The sequence below is a fragment of the Eupeodes corollae genome, chromosome 3 (assembly GCF_945859685.1).
Source record: "Eupeodes corollae chromosome 3, idEupCoro1.1, whole genome shotgun sequence".
Classification (NCBI taxonomy): domain Eukaryota; kingdom Metazoa; phylum Arthropoda; class Insecta; order Diptera; family Syrphidae; genus Eupeodes; species Eupeodes corollae.
Genome location: NC_079149.1, coordinates 129,135,625 through 129,160,999, shown reverse-complemented (window position 1 = coordinate 129,160,999; position 25,375 = coordinate 129,135,625). Strand labels below are relative to the sequence as shown.

At 33.8% G+C, this 25,375-nt stretch overlaps 1 protein-coding gene across 1 annotated transcript in view; it reads right to left on the bottom strand.

Moving 5' to 3' along the window:
* LOC129951839 (protein YIPF5) overlaps window positions 1-13,652 on the bottom strand; it is a 32,260-nt gene extending 18,608 nt beyond the window's left edge. The window contains exons 1-4 of the mRNA XM_056064189.1: window positions 13,524-13,652; window positions 13,227-13,419; window positions 12,950-13,140; window positions 12,850-12,884 (exon numbers count right to left, since the gene is read on the bottom strand). Coding sequence (XP_055920164.1) covers window positions 12,850-12,884; window positions 12,950-13,140; window positions 13,227-13,336 — 336 coding nt within the window. The 5' untranslated portion in view covers window positions 13,337-13,419; window positions 13,524-13,652. The remainder of the gene's footprint in view (window positions 1-12,849; window positions 12,885-12,949; window positions 13,141-13,226; window positions 13,420-13,523) is intronic.
* Between the last annotated feature and the right edge of the window lie 11,723 nt (window positions 13,653-25,375).

Here is a 25,375-nt window from a genome sequence, read left to right as displayed (position 1 = left end):
TATGTTTTATCAAAGTCCAGAGAGTTATGTAATGAATCTAGTCTAGATAAATAAAAGTTTACAACAAATTTGATTTTATTAAACTTTTGTAAGTAAATATTCTACATCACTCTCAATGTTTTTCTCTTATATGGTTTTCCATGGGATAATCCAGATTTCCTTCAAAATTGATTTTTTTCTTGTCGGATGGAACACGATTGGAAATTGTTTTTTTATTTATCATTGTATTAGTGTAAATTCGTGTATGTGTTAGAGTGCGGTAGAGCTGTCAAATTCCTAGCTAACCATTTTTTAAACATTATGTTAGCATTGTTGGAAAGGGGGGTAAATCTTTAGCTCAATCCAGATCACCAGATTCGATCTTTAATCAAAAATAAATCAATTTATTTTGCTCCATTAAATGCAAAAACAAGTATTTTGACATATTTATATCAATAAACTTATTTATTTTACACATGGAAAACCTCATAGATCAATCAATTGTGTAGACACAGATCATTACCTTCTTTGTTTACTCAACGTTAAGTTTGGAGTACATTTTAGGAGAAGATTTGGGCGTACATAATTAAAGCTACAAAATTGACCTTTGTCGGAATATAAACCCTTCGATTTAAACAATTTTTGGAAACTACATAAATGTAACCTTTTAATCAAATTGTATTCTAAAATCTCTTAATCTAAATGGACAACTTTTTGAAAGGTTATTAAGGCCCAACTAGAGGAAGATTTTTTTGAGGTTAGGATTTTCATGCATTAGTATTTGACAGATCACGCGGGATTTCAGACAAAGAGAAAGATGCTCAGTATGCTTTGACATTTCATCATGAATAGACTTACTAACGAGCAACGCTTGCAAATCATTGAATTTTATTACCAAAATCAGTGTTCGGTTCGAAATGTGTTTTGCGCTTTACGGCCGATTTATGGTCTACATAATCGACCAAGTGAGCAAACAATTAATGCGATTGTGACCAAGTTTCGTACTCAGTTTACTTTATTGGACATTAAACCAACCACACGAATGCGAACAGTGCGTACAGAAGAGAATATTGCGTCTGTTTCTGAGAGTGTTGCTGAAGACCGTGAAATGTCGATTCGTCGCCGTTCGCAGCAATTGGGTTTGTGTTATTCGACCACATGGAAGATTTTACGCAAAGATCTTGGTGTAAAACCGTATAAAATACAGCTCGTGCAAGAACTGAAGCCGAACGATCTGCCACAACGTCGAATTTTCAGTGAATGGGCCCTAGAAAAGTTGGCAGAAAATCCGCTTTTTTATCGACAAATTTTGTTCAGCGATGAGGCTCATTTCTGGTTGAATGGCTACGTAAATAAGCAAAATTGCCGCATTTGGAGTGAAGAGCAACCAGAAGCCGTTCAAGAACTGCCCATGCATCCCGAAAAATGCACTGTTTGGTGTGGTTTGTACGCTGGTGGAATCATTGGACCGTATTTTTTCAAAGATGCTGTTGGATGCAACGTTACGGTGAATGGCGATCGCTATCGTTCAATGCTAACAAACTTTTTGTTGCCAAAAATGGAAGAACTGAACTTGGTTGACATGTGGTTTCAACAAGATGGCGCTACATGCCACACAGCTCGCGATTCTATGGCCATTTTGAGGGAAAACTTCGGAGAACAATTCATCTCAAGGAATGGACCGGTAAGTTGGCCACCAAGATCATTCGATTTGACGCCTTTAGACTATTTTTTGTGGGGCTACGTCAAGTCTAAAGTCTATACAAATAAGCCAGCAACTATTCCAGCTTTGGAAGACAACATTTCCGAAGAAATTCGGGCTATTCCGGCCGAAATGCTCGAAAAAGTTACCCAAAATTGGACTTTCCGAATGGACCACCTAAGACGCAGCCGTGGTCAACATTTAAATGAAATTATCTTCAAAAAGTAAATGTCATGGACCAATCTAACGTTTCAAATAAAGAATCGTTTTTTTTTTTAAAGTTCTCAAGCTCTTAAAAAATCACCGTTTATAATAGGCATAAGCTAGCATATGCCCGCATAAGTAATGGTGCGAGTCTAGCTCTGTTTCGTTCAATTTTTCTCAATTTCGTTAACTTAAGCAAACTTAATCAAGAGCGATCCCAGTCGCTCGCCGCATAAGTAAAATCTGACATTAGATACGTGAGCAAAATTGCATTATGGGTATCCGCAGTGATTTCACAAACTTAAGTGAATTTTCGTTGGGTTTTTGACATAAGCTTATGTTTGCTTATTCCTATTATAGTTGGGCCTTTAGAATAGATTAGATGCATTCAATATCACATCTTTTATACTCATATTTTCTTCATATCCAAAATATGCTTTTGGCTCTCACGACTAAAAATAGAAGCTATGAATATAATTTCATTAAATGTTCAAAAATCATTGATGGATTTTACATTCTACCTATTCCAATACCAAACCTATCTATCTAAAACCTATAGACAATCAAACTTCAATCAATTAAATTAAGCACGAGACTCTGTTTTATTTTCTTTCTTTTGTTTTTGATTTTGTTAAGCAAATATTTGATTAAATACAACAAAAGAAAAACATTAATTCGCGTTGCACATCATGTTTTCCAAGGAAATAACTCTTTTTCAAAAACCTTATCTTTTTTGTTCATATACTCGTATGTAGAATGTAAATAAATAATAATATTCAATAGTTCCACACAGAACAGAAGTACTCGTACTCGTATTTTTTCTATACTTATACTAGAGTATTGTATTTGGCAGTAGATTTTATTTCACGTTTAAAAAAGAGCCCATTTCGATTAAAAAAAAAAAACATATGAAAAAACGAACACAACCAACACACCCATTATTTGTTTTTGATATGCAATCGAAAGTAATTTTCTTTATTTTTGTAATTTTGTTGTAAATATAAAAAAATATTGAATTCAATTTAAAAACAAAAAAGTGTATTTATTTGAATATTGAACTAATTGCCAGATGTTTCGATGTTTCAATGACCATAACTAAGAGGAAAATTATTTTGTATTCAATTGATTGCTCGTTATCATCATCATCGACATTATTATTATTTGTTTTTTAAAATGATTTTTTGATGTACCACTTATTTATTGTGTTTTTTAAAAAAGTTTCATAAGTGGCCAAGAAGAGTTCGAGGGGGGTATCTATGGTGAACAATTTTTAATTTATTCATTAATTTTTGTGTTTTTCCAAATTGTTGGGTGTTTAAGCGTTTCCACCCAGAAAATTGAGGTTTCGTCAAACATACCTAAACTATCATGTTTTCAGAAAAAAAAATTTTTTTTTTTATTTATAGAGTAATAGTTCGGTTTTTACTTTAATCAAGTTATGTTTTAAAACTATCAAAATTTCGGATAAAAGTTTCGTAAGAATAAAGTATAGGGTTTTCCATAAGAGATTTCATTTTGAAAAACAAAAAACAACGAGGGTATAAAAATAAACAGTGTTAGAAAATAATCAGGGTTACAAAATAGATCAAGTTATACAAAAACTAAAGTTAAAAAAAATAACCCAGTTAATAACCATTAAAAAATATTTTAAATTACATTTAACAAAAGTAAAAAGTAACTTGGGATACAAAACAACTTTAGCTAAAAATAACTGAAACTAAGAAATAATCAAGATTAAAAAATAACTCCGGTTAAAAATAACCAATGTTATAAAATTGTCAAAGTTTAAAATTAAAGTGGGTTTGTACAAAAATTACCTGGTTTAAAAATAATCTGAATTAAGAAATAACACAGTTTAAAAAAATAACCCAAGCACAAAAATAACCAAAGTCTAAGAATAACCAAAAATAAAGAACAACAAAAGTAACATAAATCATATACGAGTAGGTTAAAAAATAACCCAGGTCGAAAAATAACACTGATTATAAATAATCTTGGGTAAAAATAGCCTGTGTTTAAAAATAACCAGATATAGAATTAAACCAAGTTTAAAAAATAAACCAAGTTAAAAAATAACCGCCGTTAAAAAATATCCTGGGTTAAAAAATAATCAGAGTTAGAAAATAACCAAGGTTGAAAAAAAGCAGGATAGAAAATAATACAGGTTATAAAATATCTCAGGCTAAAAACGAAAACAAAAGGTAAAATAAACCAAGTTAAAAAAAACGACGCTAAAATAGATCCTAGGTCAAAAAATAAACAGTTAGAAAATGACCAGAGCAAGAAAATAACAAACACAGGTTACAAAATAACCAAGGTTAGTACCTATGCTAAGTTAAAAATAAACACGCCCTAAGAACAAACCTAGTTTAAAAAATAAAACGGGTTTAAATAAACCTGACTTAAAAAATAACTGAATCTAAAAAAAAAAACAAAGTTAAAAAATAACAGAGGTTCAAAAATACATCAATTCAAAAATGTCCCTGGTTAAAAAATAACACACAAATTTATAAGATATAAATAAATAAACTGAAACTGAAATTGAAACCAGATTTAGAAACTAGCGCGGTTAAAAAAAATAACGAGGCTAAGAACAACCGAGGTTGAAAAAAAAAAACAAACAATTATAAATAACCTAGGTCAAAGAATAGCCTAAGTTAAGAAATAAAAAGGGTTATAAAATAATCATAATTTCAAAAACAACTAAAGTTAAAAGAGGCTTTAAAACAACCGAACCTAGAAAATAACAAACGTACAAAAATGTAAAATAGTCAAAGTTAAAAAATGACCAAGAATACAAAATAAGCTAGGTCAAAAAGTAAACTGAGTTAGAAAATAAGACTTAGAAAATAACCAAGTTCAAAACACAATTCAAGTTATAAAATAACCGAGGTTTAAAAATCACCCTGGTTATAAAATATCCACGGTCAAAAAAACCTGATTTAAGAAACAGTCCAGGTTATAAAATAACGCAGGTCTTTTGTAAAATAATACAGCGTACAAAATTGATATTTAGAAAAAACCCAGGGTTATAAAATAACCCACATTAAAAAATAACAGATGTTTAAAAACCTGTTTCCAAAAATAACTTGGTTTAAGAAATAACCCGGCTTAAGACATAACATAGTTTAAAAAATAAACTGGTTTAAAAAACAGCCTGGGTTAAAAATAAATTGCGTTAAAAATATACGGCGCTAAAAAATAATTTCGGTTACAAAATAATCTAGGTTTAAAAAAAAAATGAGTTAAAAAATAATCAAGGTTAAGAAATAACCAAAGTCAAAAATAATCTAAGTTGAAAAATAACCTGAATTTAAAAATATGACAGGTAGAAGAACTTCGGTTAATAAATAACCAAAGTTGAAAAATAACCCGTGTTAGAAAATAACCAATGTTAAAAAATAACACAGGTTATGAAATAACTCAGGTTTAGAAATAACAGTGGTTAGAAAATAAAAAATAACACCAGATTTAAAAAAAACCTAGATTAAAAACTAGCCTGCATTATAGGAAAACATGGGTTACAAAATAACCTGAGTTAAAAAATAACTTTATTTAAAGAATAAACAACATTAAAAAATAACATAAGGAAAGAAATAACATGGGTCAAGGAATAACCGAAACTAAGAAATAACTAAAGTTACAAAATAATCAATGTTGAAAAATAACCAGAGTTAAAAAATAATAGAAGTTAAAACATGCATTTAAAAATATCAGAGATTAAAAACTAACCGAAGCTAAGGACTCAGTAGCCAAATTTAAAAATATCCTTGGTTACAAAATAACCAGAGTTAGAAAATAGCCTGCTTTGAAAAATAACTGAGGCTAAGAACAACTGAGGTTAAAAAAAAAATGAAACTTAAAAATAACCTAGGTTAAGTTAAGTTAAAAAGCAACTCAAATTAAAAAATAACCGAGGTTAAACAAAAGCTGAGTAAAAGAACAACCAGGGTTAAAAACACAGTAAAGCTCATAAAATAACTCAGGTAATATGTTATATGATACAGGCTTACAAAAAAAGAAGTTTAAGAAATAACCCAGCGTTATTAAATAAACCCCTTTAAAAATAACAAAGGTTTTTAATGTTATTAAAATAAACATAAAGGTTATAAAATAATCTGAGTTAAAAGAGATCTTGGTTTAAAAATATAGCCTTAGTTATAAAATAACACAGTTTAAAAAATATCCAGGTTAAGAAAATAACCTAGATTTTAAAATAACCTGAGTTAAATAATAACTAAAGTTAACCTAGATTATAAAATAAAATTAATTGAAAAATAAACCAATTGAAAAATTACAAAGGTTTAAAAATAACCAGGGTTTGAAAAAAACGAAAGTTAAAGAATAACCAGAGTTAGAAACTATGCAAGGTTGGAGTACAAAAATTTCCTGGATTGAAGAATTACTGAGGTTAAAAAAAAACTTTGGTTAAAAAATAACCATTTGAAAAGTAAAAACTACGCCATTACTAAAAATGACTTCAAATTAAATTAACTACGAAATTGGTGAGAGTTTTAAATTAAAATTTCGCTAAACTAAGGCACTTCAGTATTGCAATTGCAAAGTATCGAAGAACATCTGATAATATTATAACTGTAGACAGTAGTGTTAACAAATACTAAGGTTTTTCGATTCTTCATTGATCTTTTTGATTTTGATCATTCTACGAACCACACTCTTAAGCTGAAGTCTAATAAAGCCGCTGGAGCGGATGGCTTGAACGCCGAGCTCTTTAAAGTAGCTGGACATAAGTTGGTTGGGAACATGTACCAACTTATCTGTAAGATATGGTCGGAAGAAAGCATGGCCGACAAATGGAACCTGAGTATTGTATGCCCGATCCTGAAAAAGGGAAACCCTCTAAACTGCACCAACTACGGCGGAATCAGTCTACTTTACCTCGCCTACAAAATCTTCTCTGCCGTAATATGTGAACGTCTTAAGCCCATCGTCAACAACCTGATAGGTCCTTATCAGTGTGGTTTTAGACCAGGAAAATCCGAATTCGATCAAATATTCAAGTCTGTCCAATTCTAGCATAATATGCTGATGTCAATGGGACTTTTGTGAGTATTGAGGCAGAGGCGGCAAAAATGGGTTTAACGGTTAATGAGGGCAAAACAAAGTATATGCTGTCATCAAAAAAGGACATTGAACAACGACGTCTTGGGCAAAACGTCACCATGGACAGCTATAACTTCGAGGTATTTAAGGACTTCGTCTACCTAGACACCGCTATTAACACAGGCCAACGACACCAGCGCTGAAATAAAACGAAGAATAACTCTTGCAAATCGCTGCTTCTTTGGACTAAGAAGGCAATTGAGAAGTAAAGTCCTCTCTCGAGCATCTAAAATCACCATCTATAAGACACTCATCATCCCGGTTCTCATTTATGGCACTGAAGCCTGGACCCTGTCAAAGAAAGTTGAGAACGTCTTAGGATGCTTCGAGACAAAAATTTTTCGGGTGATTTTTTGTCCGGTATGCAGAGATTGAGAATGGAGGAGAAGATACATATAACGACGAGCTGTATGGGCTGTACAGCGACACTGACCTAGTTAAAAGAATTAAAGTCCATCGGCTCAGATGGCTAGGTCATGTAGAGCGAATGGACATCAACGCTCCAGCCCAGAAGGTCTTCGAATCTAATCCCGAGCGACGGCGCAGTAGAGGAAGACCGCGACTTAATTGGCGCACTCAGGTGGGTGAAGACTTGGCGTGCGAAACTGGAGACAACTAGCTAGAAACCGAGCTGGAGACGCATGTTGGTTGAGGCCCAGGTCCGCCCGGACTGTTAAGTAAGTAAGTAAGTTTATAAGTACGTCATGGATATTATGAGGAATACGCAACATGGTCGCATATTCGCCTATAGGCCAGTGTCTTGTATATATCACAGTGATCCTGGCTACTTCTGGCCTTGATCTCCGTAAAATACTTTTAAAACAGTCGCTTAGACCGTTCCACCTAAGATTGGTTTCTTTTTGGTTTGATTTTGCTAGAGGAGTTTTAATTTTGTCCGTAAGTGAACCATAAATGGCCAATCCTAATTAGATTTTCAAAAAAACAATCGGGTTCAAACTGCACGATTTATGTAGCAAAGAATGGTGTGCCTTTTAGATTGGATTGAGCCTAAAAACAAAAAAACAAGTCAAATAATTCCAATTGCAATGCACTTCCTGAATTATTACTCACTCAAAAAGTTTAGGGTCATCCAAACAATTTTTTGAATACTGAACATAATAAATATAAATTTAAAAAACAAATTTCTAAACCTTAAAAAATAAAAATGTTTAAAATTCAAACGAAATTGATTTAAAATAGATGTCAGTACCATGTGAATTGAGTTTTAAGTTCGAATACATGTATGAATGTATATTTTTAAATTCATTGCACTCAAATTCGAGAGCCAAAGCTGGCTGTGTCCTGAATCGATTGTAAGCCCGGGTATTGCGAGTATGTTACGAAATTGTTATACTCCCCAAAAACATTCACAAAACACATATAAATATAAATCTTTGATAATATACTTTTTTCAATACTCGTTTGCTATACTGGAATTGTTGTTGTACTCTTTTATATTTTTATTTAGTAGGGAGTAAAACAAAGTTAAGGTAGTGCGAACGAAAGGATATTTCCGGGAGTAAATATTTTTGCTGCTTTATAATTGATTGCATGGACGGACGGATTCATTGATAAATTGTAAATCAACACAGAAATAAATGTATGACCAAGAGGAGGCAGGCGGATGGTAGTAGGATGCGTAAAGGAAATATTTTTTCCTTATTTTTTTTTTTTGTTAAAATTGCCAATTCGATGTGAAATAAATAGATAGAATCCTTCCTTTATCACATCCATGTTTGTTATTTTTTTGTATTTTTTGTTTGTTATCAAAATTGTTATTTATTTATATTTAACAATTTATTTATTTGTTATTTATTTTGTATTTACTATTTTTTTTTTGTTAATTTGTGACAACAAATTAAACGTGTACGAGGAAAATTTTTGTTTGTCCATTTATTTTGTTGAGTTTGGGTTATTTTTTCAGTGCCCAAAATTTATAGGTACAAATTTAATCGAAAGAACTCACGATGCGAGATATAATAAGCACAGTACATTTTTTGTGTTCATATATTCGATGTTGGAAATAAATTTCGGACAAGTTTTTGCGTAACATTTCATTTTTTCATTAACGGTGGGTTTTATTTTTGAGATGCAAATGAATTTATGAATCGAAATTAAAGTTCAGAGAATACAAATTTTTTTCGATGAATAAATTTTAAAGCATAGAATTTTTTTGATGGTTAAATTCTTGACGTAAAGGTGGTAGAAATTTCACATTTTTGTTATGGCCTTTTCAGAATTAAAGATCAATCTTAAGAAATATTAGTTATTTTTATTTGATCTCTGAGTTTCCGAATGACTCGATTAAATTGTAAATGTTAGAATTTTACAATCAAATTTAAAAATTATTTAAAAAAATAAAATAAAAACAAAAAAAAATACAATTATTTTAAAATAATGTGATATACTTAATCTAAATGTAATATCTTTCTGAACTAGAATTCAAACCATGTGAATCCCTTCAATTACACCGTCATCGTTATAAGGAATTTGAGTTAACTGACAATGTTCAATATCGCTGATTACGAATCGATCATTTGGGAGGGCTTTATGCACTTTGTATGGACCGCGGAATTTAGGGATAAATTTCTTATTACTACCAGCTGTTGTTTAAATGAAAATGTTACGTGTGGTTTATGCACATTTGCATAGTATTCAGACGTTTTTTGTTGATGCACCTCTATACTATCGCAAGCTTTCATTCGTAATGCAGCTAAGTCATGTTCAGAAGTCAAAAATAGTTTTTCGTCTAAATATTCAGAAAGTGTGTCAACATCATCCACGTTGGTTTACACCATTTAATAATTGACAAGAGGAAACACAAGTAGTAGAATGAATAGAGTTATTAAGAGCGTGTTCAAGTCTTATCAAAAGTTTTGACCAATCGGAATGTTGAATTGGTTCAGTAATTTTAGCTAACGTAGACTTAAGAGTGCGGTTGACACGCTCAACCTGGCCATTTGCTTGAGGTGAGGCTGTGGTTATTTTAACATGTTCAATATTGTTTTGAAGTAAATATTAAATAAATTCCATCACGATCACTAATAACTCGACGAGGTCGACTATAATATTCAAAATACTTATCTAGGCAACCACATACTTCTTTAGTACTTGTTGAATTTACTGCATATAATTTTACATGTTTTGTAAAAGCATCTACAATGACAAAAATGTGTTTTCTTTTAGAAATAATTGACGGGAGAGGTCCAAAATGATCAACATGAATGGTAAAGGCTTTTTGGAATTTGGTGAAGAGTGCGATTGGAAGAATGTGTTAGCACAGAAAACGTTATACACTGAACACAATTTTGTACATACTTTTCAATTTTTTCTTTCATTTTTTTCTAGACATTTTGAAACACCCATATGACAAAGTTTTTCATGAAAGAACTTTATAATTTGTGATTCCATGTCTTTCGGGACGTATAAGAAAAAACTGAGGTGCGCCCCCTGATCCGCGGTCTTCCTCTACTGCGCTGTCCTGTAGTTGTGGATTCGAAGACTTTCCGGGCCGGAGCACTGGTTTCCATGCTCTACGTAACCCAGCCATCTTAGTCCCTTCTGGCTAAGTCTACGTCGCTGTATAGCCCGTAAAGCTCGTCGTTCCAACTTCTCCTTCACTCCCCTTCGATGCATACGGGACCGTAGATCACACGAAGAACTTTTCTCTCGAACCGACCCAAGGTGCTTTCATCCGCTTTTGTCATAGTCCATGCTTCTGCACCGTATAGCAGGACGGGGATGATAAGGGTCTTATATAGCGACACTTTGGTCTTTCGAGATAGGACTTTACCACTCAATTGCCTTCTTATCCCAAACAAAGAAACAGCGATTAGCAAGAGTTATTCTGCGTTTGATCTCAGCGCTGGTGTTGTTTTCTGCGTTTACAGCGAAGCCTAGGTAGACGAAGTCCTTGACTACCTCAAAGTTACGCCTGTCGATCGTGACGTTTTGACCAAGGCGTCGGTGTTGTATGTCCTTTTTGACGACAGCATGTACTTTGTTTTGCCCTCATTAACCGTTAAACCCATTTTTGCCGCCTCTGCCTCAATGCTCACAAAAGCCCCATTGACACCACGCTGAGTTCTTCCAATTATGTCAATGTCATCAGCATATGCTAGTAATTGGACAGACTTTTGAAAGATATTGCCTCTAGTGTTGACATGTGAGCTTTGCACTATTCTTTCAAGCACGATGTTAAAAAAATCACATGACAGCGCATCACCTTGTCTAAAACCTTTTTTGACATCGAAAGGTTCTGTTAAGTTGTTTCCAACCTTTATGGAGCAGCGTGAATTCTCCATCGCCATCCTGGGATGCCAAAACTAGACATGGCTCTATACAGCTCGTCCCTGTAGATGCTGTCATATGCGGCCTTGAAATCGATGAAAAGATGATGAGTGTCGATTTGGTGTTCTTGGGTTTTTTCAGGATCTGCAGTAATGTGAATATTTGATCGACTGTGGACTTTCCTGGTCTAAAACCACACTGATAAGGACCTATCAGGTTGTTGACGATAGGCTTTAGACGTTCACATATTACGGCAGAGAAGATTTTGTAGGCGATGTTAAGCAGACTGATTCCTCTATAGTTGGTGCAGTTTAGAGGGTCTCCTTTTTTCAGGATCGGGCAAAAAATACTGAGGTTCCATTCATCGGGCATGCTTTCTTCCGACCATATCTTACAGATAAGTTGGTGCATGCTCCTAACCAACTTATCTCCAGCTGCCTTAAAGAGCTGGGCATTCAAGCCATACGCTCCAGCGGCTTTATTAGACTTCAACTTAGATATGGCAATCTTTACTTCGTCTAAGTCGGGAGGACGGGATTGTTGGCTTTCGTCGTTTATGTTGAATGGATCATCCTGCCTGAAAGCGGAATTCGGTTCGTCGTCGGCTTTATACAGTCTGCAGAAGTGGTCCTTCCAAATCCTCAGCATTGACTGTGGTTCCACTATGATGTTTCCACTTTCGTCTTTGCAGCCTTCGGTTCTAGTTTTATTTACCTGTGAATTTCGTTTCACCTGTTCATAAAACTTTCGAAATTCATTCCTGCTTTTAAACCTCTCAACATCTTCGCCCGCACGCTTCTCATGCCCTCTCTTTTTCCTTCTGAGAAGTATGGTTCCCGAGGACCTTAAAAAATCGTTCGTTTTTTGAAACTGAAATCGAAAACATTTAAAGAGTGAACTCCGTACACAGTTTTTGGATGCATTAATTTTGTAATGTAAATTATAGGTCAACATTTCTACAAGGATTTATTTGGTAAAATAGATTTGCCAACGGTATTTATAGGCTCGCAAGGCTTAGATCGACTTTACTTGGGTTGACTTCTTTCTGGTTCTTGGTGTACCTTTCTGCTTAACTTCACATTCATTTATTTTAACATTATTACGGTTAAGTAAACAAGAATATGATATGAACAACATTAATCTAGCCTTACTAACCATATTACAAATCATAACAAAAACTATCGTCATTAAAGAGTAGAACAAAATATTCTACACCCTAACCTAATCCTTTGCTAATTGACCCAAAGCACACTTCTGTTTCTCTAAGATACTGTTCCAAAATATCTAATGCATTTTTTTGATTTTGTTGACCTCCCAGTCAAGTATCATAAAAATACATATCCATGAGTTTTTGCTATGGAAAAAGACTCTACTATTCACGAGTTCTTTCTCAAGGTTCTTACTGTGAATTTGTCTCATTTTCTAAAAACTTTCATGATACAAATAAAATTTCATAAAATTCACTTTAGTCCTTTAGCAAAAGTTCAGTGAGACACATAAAATATGAATTTAAAAATGCAATTCAAATTTAAAATAAAACTATTACTTACCTTTTGAAATATGTGATTTGGATTGATTCCGAGTTCTGAAAATGAACATAACATTTTTTTAATATTATGAGTTTGCTAGACAATTGAATAAACTCCTTACCTTCTAGGAGTGGTGGTTCATCATCGAAATCTGAGCCACCTTGTGGTTTGAAGGCTTTCTCCTGTCCATAAGAATTATCCACGTATGCATTGGGATCATAGAAACTCCCAACTCCACTGCCAACATCTGAATAATTTGCACTGTAATTTGGTGGCACTGATGATTGTGAATTTTCGAATGTTTGGAAGTTTCTGCACAGCAACAAATAGAAAAACAGCAACAACAAATAGATGATATCAAGGTTTTGAGAGTCTTATAGTAGATGAAGAGAACTTACAATTCTTGACCAAACTCGGGAACTTCGAAATTGTAGGTTTGTTCAGGCTGACCACCACCACCACCTCCCCATTGATAGTCGTTTTGTGGTGCTCCATAAGGTGATGCCATGGTTTATGTTTTATCTTGAAATAGTTTTAAGTTGTTTGGAAATCTGGTTTTGGTCTAAGTAGTTCACAGTTTTCGATTGTACACTGAAAATAAACGCAAGTTCTTTATATATTTCTACTTGTTTCGAATAAAATATTTATTGAGATGATAAGTTTGTTTGTTTTTATTTGATTTTCTTCTTATTTACCAGGTTTTTAAATATTTTTTCAATCGAAAATTAAAAAATTATATAGTGAAATGTGAATTTACACAACAGCAAAACAAATTTATTTTGACAACACTCCCGGTAGTCCACGTCATGTAGTGACAGATGTTGGCATTTTTGACAGATGGTTCGGAGATGAACTAAGAACTGTTTGTTTGGGATATACAGTGTTTTTTTTTTAAGGCATGCTGCACACAAAAGGTATGTTCCTTTACTTTGAAAATTATGTTCTATTCAGTCCAGTCCAATGAAGTTCACATACAATATTCAAATTAACAAAATCAAAAATATTCTGAATGAATGAATATTTCGTTAGTGATTAGATTGATATTTTACAAAAAATCGATAAGCATGGCTTTGCCGTCCGCCTGATTGACATTTAAATAAACATTTAGTATTAAGTTTGTTTTTATCTGCTAGAACATCATGTATAAACAAATAACTGTGGTAAAAATACAAATTTGTTATGTTGTTAAAACTCTTCATTGATAATTTGATTGCCATAGCCATAGCATATTTATAAAAATAAAAAAGTTGCTTTAAATTGTTTTCACAGTTGAGATGTGCTAAGATTTCTTCTTCTGATAATTTGTTACTTCCTAGTATTCTTCGTATTTTTTCAACACAAATCCTTAACAAAACGATAGCAATATAGTTTCTATGTGATTTATGATGCAAACTTTTACTTTTCAATACCATATATTAATAAATTTAAGAAAACAAATTTATTCGTCGAGAAAAAAATTGAAGTTGATACGAACTGTCAAACTTTATTTGCGTTCCACATTATCCACACTCCCAACGAATAAAATAATCGCGTGTACTTAACCTAAAAAAATCATTCTTTTTTTAGTTTCGGTGGTCAAAGTCAAACTTTATTCGCGACGAATTAAAAACTCTCATGTGAATGAAACGTCAAAATCGACGAATATTCGTTCATTCGTTGGTCGTTGGGCGTGCTCATGTGAATAAAGCTTAAGTCTGGACGGTGGGGGATATAATTAAGACGAATAAGCTCTCCTCTCATTTTGAAAATAGACGATAGGTAGGTAGAACATTTTCGTTGTGAAAATAATTTCTTTCGCACAAATTATGATTTAAAATGCTGTATGTTGATCTGTGTACTGATGCAGTAGCTAAGCTTATACAGTCAGCTTTGTATTGTTCATCTACTTTTGATATAAGGTTTTGGAAAACATCTGTTCAGTACCTACCTTCCATTTCCTTTCACGAGATTGAATTATATTCAGCAGTACGTTGCAAACTCCTCTAGTTTTTTAAACCAAATAGTTCTTCTTTCAATTGTCTTTCTAGCAATTATTTTTAGAAGTCAATAATCTGACATTTCTAGAACTTTCGCTTGAGTTTTAAGGCTTTAATAAAAAGTGGTGGTAGTCACGTTTCTATGTTTATCATGTAGATGGGCGTCGTATTTGGCAGATTGACACATTTTTTGACGTAGTACCTTAGCAGTTTCTCAACGGTTTCGTACTGGTAGTACCCCCAAGATTGTGCTGCATACAACATCACAGACCCAAATACAGCTTGAAATACTTTATATTTTAGATAGATAGATAGATATTTTATTTTCATAGATAAATGCTTTTTACAAATTATTGTTTTTGTTTTTATAATACGCAGCTTGCTCAGAGATTTGATATTTAATTTATATCTTACAACTGAAAAATTTTATAATATTTTAAAGATATTTTGAATTGGAAATTACATTTGAAGGAAAACTATGATTAAAACCTTCATTTAATATGTTTTATGCAGGGTTTTATATAAAAGGGAAAAAATGACTAAATAAAAATAAAACTTAAGATCTAAAGGAATTGCCAGGCTATGGGGCATAATATTTGCATTTTTAAATAATAATTGTAACAGGGAATAAATAGTAAATATATAGACAATATAAATAAATAAATAAATTAATTAACATATGAGAAAATAAATAAATAAATAATGAATAATTTAAACAATAAAAAAAAATAATAATACAACAAAAACATATATACATGTATATTTATAAATAAATAAATTATATACATTTATTGGTTTATTAAATTTTGTATTAATACATTTTTAGAATCGCTACATCTTAAATTAAATTTTTGGTTGAGAAATTCAATTTTTCTTGCAACTGGATATACACCGGTTTGTTTATGTAAGAGTTGAGTGGAAAAAAACCAAGGTAGATTTGCCATCATTTTCAAAGTTTTGTTTTGTGAAATTTGTAGCTTTTGAATGTGCGATTTTGCACAAGTTCCCCACACTGGACATCCATACAAAATTATAGCTTGAAAAACTACTTTACAGAGGATTATCTTATTTGATTTACTCAGGGGTGATTTCCTACATATAAGGGGGTAAAGCATTTTAGTAGTAATACTTATCTTGTTTAGGGTTTTTGTGATATGGTCACGGAAAGTTAATGTCTTGTCTAAGTATACACCTAGATACTTGACAGAATTAACCCACGGGATATCACAATTGTTAATTTTAAGCTGACCAAGTGGTAAGGCACAGGCTTTTCTTTTTCTAGTGAAAAACATGGCCTGTGTTTTTTCAGCATTAAGCTTAATTTACCATGATTTAAAATAATCGTAGATTTTGTTTAAACCATGTTGCAAGTCATTCTCAATTTCATGGCCAAAATTATTTGAGCTATAAATAGCGGTGTCATCGGCAAACATTGCTATTTCGCAATTCCAAATTTCTGGAAAATCAGCTACGTAGGTAATGTACAATAATGGAGCCAATACTGATCCTTGGGGTACACCCGACGATATATTTTTTAATGATGAATGTATGTTATTCATATTTACTTTAAATTGTCTGTTTCTGAGAAAACTTTGTATTATTTTTACGAGATATAAAGGACAACCAAATAACTTTAATTTATGAAGTATCCCGTTATGCCATATGCTATCAAAAGCCTTTTCAACATCCAAAAGGACAAGACCTGTAGACTGTTTTGCACTCATTTTTTCTTTAATGTGTCTGCAAATTCTAAGGACTTGGTGTGAGGTGCTATGACCCTGTCTAAAACCAAATTGTTGGTCTGGTATGACATTCGAGGTGTCAAGAAAATACAGAAATTTAATTTTTATGACCTTTTCATATATTTTGCTTAAGTTACTGAGCAGACTTATTGGACGATAACTATTTGGGTTATTTGGTGGTTTTCCTGGTTTGAGAATCGGTGTGATTTTCGCGGTTTTCCATTTACTTGGAAAGTATTGCAACTTGATACAAGCGTTTATAATAAAGCATACAAATGTTATTCCAATGATTGGTAGCTCTTTAAGGTAAATATTTTTAAGAGAATCTATTCCTGGTGCTTTATTATTACGCATATTACGTATTATATCTTTTATGTCTTCGTTGGAAACGAAGACATCTGTGGGTAAGGATTCATTAGTATGGTTTAAGCCATTTATTGTGTCATATACTTCGTTATCAATTGAACTAGTTTCATTAATCAACGGATTATTAAAATTGTTTTCAAAAGAATCTGCAAAAACTTCTGCCTTTTCTTCACTAGTAATTAGCAATGTATTATTGTGTATTAAGTGAGGAACAAATTTATTTTTATTTTTAAGTACTTTTGCAATTTTCCAAAATGGTTTCGAATTTGGATCGAGATTGCAAAGTTTTTCATTCCATGTTTTGTTTCTGAACTTAGAAATTTCGAAGGCTATTTGTTTTGTGTATATATTCATTTCATTAAAATCACTAACTTGTCTATATATTTTCCACTGACTTCTAAATCTATTTCTTAGCTTGATTAAATTTAAAATGTACTGTGGAAGAACAGATGTTCTCGTAGTTTTTGATTTTTTAGGAATTGACTCTTCAACACATTCAAGTAAGGAATTTGTAAAAAAATCTATTTTTTCATCAATTTGGTGGGAACTACTTATACTATCTATATCACAGGGTGTAATTCTAAGGTGTTGTTTGATTTTTGTTCTATATCTATTCCAATTTGCATTTTTAAAATCTAGGTATTGCACATCTTTTATTTTACTATTAAGAAGAATATCACAGTTTATTGGAATATGATCTGAACTCAGAGCGTTAATTTCCACAGGCTGAGTAACGATTTCAGGCGAGTTCGTAATGATCATGTCCAATGTTGATGGCGAAGACTTTTTGTTGGTTGGGAAGTATGTTGGCCCATTTGGATAGAGCAAGCTTACTGGATACCTCATAATGATATCCAGTAGCAAATTTCCCCACTTTTTTGCTCTTTTGCAACCCCAATTTCGATGCCGGCAGTTGAAATCACCCCCGAGTAAAAATTTGTCATTAATGGTGATAAGCTTTCTAAGATCACTCTTAAAAAAGCTTATCATTTGAGCATTAGAAGCACCCCCGGGAAAATAAATAGAAATGATTTTAAATTTAGTATTATCATTCAATATTAATTCAATACCTATTGTTTCAAAAATATTAGTTTTTACGTTTGGTACTAAATTATATACTAAATTCTTTTTGACTACGATGGCAACTCCACCTCCTATCTCATCATCGGTACGATGACGATCTAATCTATGACAATAATAATTATTGTGTGAGAAAGAGATGCTACTATTAAGCCAGGTTTCACACACAAGACATATATCGACATCATTATCACAGAGATAATTGAAAAACTCAGTACATTTATAACGAATACTCCTGGCATTCCAACATAAAACATTAAGAGAGTTTGATTTACTTAACATGATTGTATAAATACTTTGTCGCAAGCTGCGTTATAACATTAAATTGTTCAAATTTTGTTTTACATACACTTAACTTCGTTATCAGGTCCATAGTAAGAGAGCAAAGTTCGTCTTGAGTGAAAAGATCACTCTCATTGACGGTTGCATTTTGGGCTCACTGCTGTTTAGGTCCACGTTCTTGGAGAGCGGCTGGAGTTGCTGATGTTGTAGGCACAGAAGATCTATTCTGCCTTGGGAGGGTAGGAAAATCATGTGTGCTCATGTAGTTAGGCACAGTTCTACTATGCTGGTTTGGCTGAGCGTGAGTCATTGCTGGACTTCTCTTGTATTTTGTTTTACCTCTTATCTCGAGGTATTTTACTCTACGGGGACAGCTGATATCAGTTGATTTGTGATTTCCCTTACAATTTGCGCATTTGAAAATGCCTGTAGAAGTACACTCGGTAGTTTTGTGGGGTTGAGAGCAATTTGCACAGTAGGTTTTGATACTACAGTTTCTCTCACCATGACCATACATTTGGCAATTTTGGCATTGAGTAATTTTATTTTTTAGTCTTCGTTGAAACTCCCAACGAACTTGAGTACGAAGAACGTGACGAATATTTTTTCTTAAGTCCGCAATTTTGACACTTTGCCTTTCAAGGAAAACTATATAAAACACTTCAGTATAATGGTCATAGTTCTTTTTAACCATTTTAATATCTTTGCATTGTAAGCCTAATTTAGATAGTTCGAATTTGAGAGTATCGATTTTTACTTCGTCTAACCCAAAGAGAACAACTTTAAACGCTCTTTCACTTTTGAGGTCGTGAGTGAAATATTGACACATCTTGTCTTTTAATGCCGCGCAAACTAAATTAAAGGACGTTATGCATTCACAAAAAATTTTAATCCCAATGGATATTTTTTTTATAGAATAATTTTCTATTTTAAGTTCTTTCATTAAATTATGAACAAACTCTGTAGATTTTTGGAGTAGTTTAATAGGAGGGGCAATAGCTTTAGTGACATTTTCCGCCGGGGACATGTCATCATCATTCTCACCGGTGTCATCACTAGCACTTAACACTTGCAAGGGTTTCCAGTAATTAGTACTGGATGAATCACCTCGCTTTGACATAATTGAATTTTTTTTTTGCACTTTCGCGATTGAAGATCTAAGATCTTCGTTGCTTAGGCTGCGTAATCGCTTCGTTATTTTGGATCGGTTTGACTAATTAGAGAAGGAAAAATACGTCTTACTCATCTAAGAGCGCAACGTTAACCGTTTTGTTTTTGTTTAATTTTCTTGGTTTTAGATTAAGTTTTCGTTATTTAGTATTAAAATTGGTTTTAGGATCACTGATATCTTCGGATTTTTTTTTGCAATATTTTAAGTATGAGAGAAATTGATTTAAAAAAAAAATCAATTAAATTATACACATTGACGTTATAAGCAGAATTGATACTGACTTTATATTTTACACTGTGATCAACTATGTTATTTGAAAAACATCATTTCCAGGTTGCGGATATGGCACTTTTAGCTTTTACTTAGTCTTCTTTCAAGTGAGGTTTCATGCTGAGATTGTTAGTTATCGTGACTACAAGATACCTGTAAGCTCTGCCAGATCCCTTTTTAAAAATCATTATTTTTGACGTTAGATTCCATACCAGGTTGAAAGGAATCAAGACGGTTGAATCATAAGTTAAAGAGGATCTGGTGAGTACGCAAATAAAACTACATCGTCTGCAAATAAAAGGGCCTTTATAAAAACTCCATCTATCTCCATACCACCTGGTAGAAACCGATTGATTATCCTGATAGATGTTTTCGAGAACCCTTCCAGACTTTATGCTCATTCCAGCGTTATATAGCTTATATATTAAAGCTTTTCGATCGATATTGTCGAAGGCTGCCTTGAAATCAACAAAAAAGGCGAATTTTTGTTTGGTTCGACAAATGTACCCGTGATATTTTGGTGTATGAAAATATTTTCTACGGTTGCATAACCGCTCCGAAATCCGGCTTGACATTCCTTAATCAACCTTATTTCTTTAGATCCAATTTGTCATTCGAAAATTTATAAGTCTAGTGAATAACTTATATGAAGAGTGTAGATCGGCTAAATTACCTTTTTTGTGTATGGGATATATGATGGCTTTTTTAAACTGTGTTGGTATATTTCCCGTTTGCAATATTTCGTTAGTGTGGTATTTTAATATATTTTCTTGAGGTAGGAATGCCATACTTTCTATCTTACAAGCTAAACAAAAGTTCAATATTTCTATTTCATCAGGTTTTTCATAAATAGGCATCTTTGAGTACTTCAAGAACAACCAAAAATATATTTTTGAATCTAAGGTAAAGCACAGCAACGTTTCTAATAGGATTTTCCGTGTGTAACATTGTATGGCGCAAAATAAATTGATTTATTTTTGATTTAAGATAAAATCTGCAGATTTATACCTCTTTGTACCAATAAGTACAGTAATACAGTTTTTAAAAATGTTTAGTTAATGACAGCTCTGCCACACTCGTTAACATGTACACGAAGTTACTCTGATACAATGACAACAACATGCGCCACGAAAAACAAAAATCATTTTTTGTAAACAAAATTTACCCTATATTTACCCATGGAAAACCCCATAACAATAAATTAAATAATTATTTTTTGATTCCTCAATAGTTATGAGATGACATAAGGGTCTTCATCTGAAGCTTTGAAAAATCTGAATAATTCTGTTAAGAGTTAATTTTTTGTTCTGATTAAGAATCAAGCTCAAAAATATCAGTTTTCAAAATCATTTTTGTATTTTCTTTCCAATATATTTCTATAATTTGATGTTATAACCCTTAGACTACAGAATAGTAACAAGACCAAAAATTCATTTTATACCATTTGAGTTTGTCTGTTAAGAAGCGTTTTAATATAAATGTTTCAGCGTTATTTTGAGATTAATATACGGAAGTTGAACTTACATATAATTCGATTTTTTTGAATACTAAAAACTTTTAAACGAAACATTTAAGTAAGAGATTGTAGATCGTAGCCCAATTTAAGTTTTTTTTTATTAAAAAAAAACATCCCACAGAATCTTGAACATTAAGGTTGTATGCCAAATATCTCATAAAAGCTCTCTTATTTTTTGCCTTAAACATGATCATTCCCGTGGTCAAGATGAAATTGCTGCAAATGTCTTGAAAAAAATGTAAATCAACATTAACATCTCCTCTTCTTTGCATATTTGCACTATTTCATAGCTCAGTTGTACACGTTCCCAACAATATTACACAAGTCTTTAAAAAGGTTAACAAAAATCTGATATTTATTTTACAGACCAATCTCTAAACTATCCTGTATTTTCAAACTTTTTGAACAAGTTGTTTGTTATACTTTAAATTTTAACTGAAAAAAATATATACCTATGCAACCAGCAACATGCGAAAAAGTTTGGGCAATTACTAATCTAGTTGACTTTTTGCACAAGTGCTCAAATACCTTAGAACTCGGTCAAAAGCTCGACTATATTTAAACCGATTATTCTAAGGCTTATGACTAATTTTCTCATGATGTCATCACATTAAAATTTAAGGAAACAGAGTTTCCTCCTCAGTTTGTCACATGGATTTCATCTTATTTTCAAAATAGGTCTTATCTGGTTAAATTCAGAAGTTCTTTCCCTAACTCTTTCATAGCCAAATCAGGAGTGCCAGGAGGTAGTGATTTAGGACCTTAACTCTTTATTTAAGCTATCAATTATGTACCCCTTTGTGTTCATAGAGTCAAATTTTAATCTAATCGGAATATGAAAATCTTTAAAAGCATAAAATCTCTATACGATCAATTACAACTCCAAGAGGATATCAATAGTATCGTTATTTGGTACAAAAAAATGAGAGCTAAGCTTTAACCAAATTAAATGTCAGGCAATGAGTTTCTCTTAAAAACGTTATCCTTGTTCGATTGATTATAAAATATCGGAGCACTCTATATACCTCGCATCATGATATTATTTATTACATATTCACTCACACCACAGAGCAATGCAACTCTTTATAAGGATTTGTTAAAGAATTGAAGGATCCTTATGTGTCTCTCGCTCTGTTTAACCCTTTGAACAGAATGAGATGCAGCTGTAGCTAAAAAAATCGCTTTAGTATAAGCTGTCAATAAAAACGCTCACTAATGTAGCAAAGGTCGCCCACAATGGTGTAGCGCAAATGCATTGAACGTTCCCAAAAAAAAGTGAAAAGACAAAGAATGAAACGGACTGATAATGTTGACAAACCCCCCGCAAACAAAAACGGACAACCGACCACGCAAAGCATAGCAGAGGAATGGGCGATGCAGTAGGAAGATTGAAGGCTGTGATTTCTACCATGGGAAGTGTCTACTCGATGGGAGGAAGCGCTTAATGGGATGTGGTTTTGCTGTCAGAGAGATTCTAAGGCACAGAGTTGTAAGCTTTCGGGAAGTGAGCGAAAGAGTGACGACAATCCGCATTATGGCCAAATTCCATTACCTGAGCCTAATCAACGTGCATGCCCCGACGGAAGAGAAGGATGACAATGCCAAAGAAGAATTATATGAGCTCCTCGTCAAACCATTTGAGCAATGTCATGGAATGGAAACGGACTCAGGCTTATCAACTTCCTAGCCGAGAAAAACATGGTGTTGAGTAGCACCGGATTCCCTCGCCCAGATATCCACAAAGGTATTTGGCGGTCCCCCGAGGATCGAACATGCAACCAAATCGATCATGTTGCTATTGACGGAAGACAATCCACTAGCATACTATGCGTTCGTACGTACAGATCAGCCAACATAGTTTTCAACCACTACCTAGTTGGTGCTAACTGCGCGTACGAATATCCATGAGAGCTCCTAGGCGAACAACAACCTCGAGGTGAAGATTCAACGTTGGAAGATTGCAGCAGGAGGATACCGCCAATGCCTTTGCCGACCGAGTATCTCTATAGCTTGCGAGAAACTCTACAATGGACGAGATGTGCCCAGGGACCCACTGGCAGCTTTACAAACAATCCATCAGGAATGCTGCAGAAGCGGTGTTAGGTATCTCACAGCCGCCACCAAGGAACCCCTGGTTTGACCCTGAATGTGCTCAGGCAAACAAAGCCAATACGGAGGCATACAGATTATGGCAGCAAAGGAGGACATGATCTTCCCGACAGCTCTACGTCGACAAGAGAAGGGATGAGAACCGCTTGCTCAGAAGAAAGAAAAAAGCCCATGAGCAGCGTGAAGTCGAGGAGATCGAGGGATGTTTTAACAGGAAGTAGGTGCGGAGTCGAGACGCAGTCAATGCTAAAAATCCGGAGATCTCGTCAAATCCTTTTGGTTGACGAGTTCCACCCACCCGACCAGAGTGATATTTACTGACGAACTAATTGGCCCTTACCAGTGGCCAAATCTTGGAAAAGACCCAAGAACATAACAACGAAACACACTATCTTTTCATCGATTTTAAAGCAGCTTATGGCAGTGTAGACAGGAACGAACTATACCGGACCATGTTGAGTTTTGGTAACCCAACCAAACTGATACGACTTATTAGGAAGACGCTGGAAAATGCTCGTTGCTGCGTCAAAATTGGAAGAGCCTTGACCGAAACCACCAGAGAACTTCGACATGGCTATGCGCTGTCTTGTTGTTCTTGAAAGAGTGGTGCGCAATACCATCGCCAATACAAGTGGCACTATCTTTCAAAAATCCACACAATAACTTGAATATGCAGATGACATCGATATTATGGGAAGAACCAAACGAGCAGTGACGGTCGCTTTCTCTTATGTCGAGTCTGAGGCAAAGAAAATGTGTCTTGACATTAACGAGGACAAAACGAAGTATTTACTGTCGTCAAATAGAGTCGATTCACACTGTAGACATGGTCAAAATGTGACAATTGACAGGTACAACTTCGAGGTGATAAATAAATGTATTTATCTGGGCACTGCACATCAAATCTCCTAGCCAGTGGGAGTTACCAAACCTATGTTGGAACAATTTTGTTGCTAAGTATGGCACACACAACAGTTTCCAAGTTCTTTTGCCGAACGTTGAGTCTCGTGGAAAATAAGTTTTGTCCGCAATGGATTAAATTTAATAGCTCTAAATTTGGAGGAGTATTACTATAGGAAATTTAAACTACCGGGAATGGTGGGCTGCGTTGATGGTACTCATATTTTTCCTTCCTTGGACAGTTTTAAGAATTCCCCTCTCTAAATCAACGTGGGAACTCATAAAATTGGTCAAAATCTCAGTCTGTTTTTTATTTATTAACATATTATTTTGTTTTTCCACTTTTCTAACACAAAAATCACTCCCGACGATATCGATAATTTTTGTCGAGTGAAAACTTTTGTTTCAAACTTCAATGTGAAGTTTGTGTGCTGCAAAATCTGGCGAAACAATCGACTATCGAGGACCATAGACACACCATATATGGGACACTCGATTGAACCAAAATGTGTGCTTCCAATGCTCGATTGTGTCGACTAAACTCGGTTGTATCAAGTTACGTGCTGGCACCCCTGTTAATTCTGCAAATGACATCAGCGCGGAGATCAAACGTAGAATTACCCTTGCTAATCGCTGTTTCTTTGGCCTAAGTAAGCAGTTGAGGAATAAGGCCCTATCGCGAAGTACCAAAGAGACACTGTACAAAACTTTAATCATCCCACTCTTGCTGTATGGTGCAGAAGCATGGACCCTCTCCCAGGCGGATGAAGGATCTCTTGGTATCTATCTTCGAGAGGAAGGTTCTGCGTACGATCTATGGTCCGGTTTGTGTCTACAGGCAAAGTAACATATGGCGGAGAAGATTTAACAAGAGTTATACTAGCTGTACAGCGACTTGCCACTGGTAAAAAAACTGCGTGTACAACGCTTAAGATGGCTAGGGCATGTAAAGGGAATGAAAATCGAAGCTCCAGCCCGTAAGATATTCAACGCCAAGCCTGAGAACAAGAAGCAGAGGAATGACCTCATTTCCGGTGGAGTGATCAAGTTGAGACCGACGCACGTCAACTTTGTAGTCAAACCTGGAGGCAGCAAGCTAGAGATCGAGTAAGTTGGCGAAAGTTGTTACTTGAGG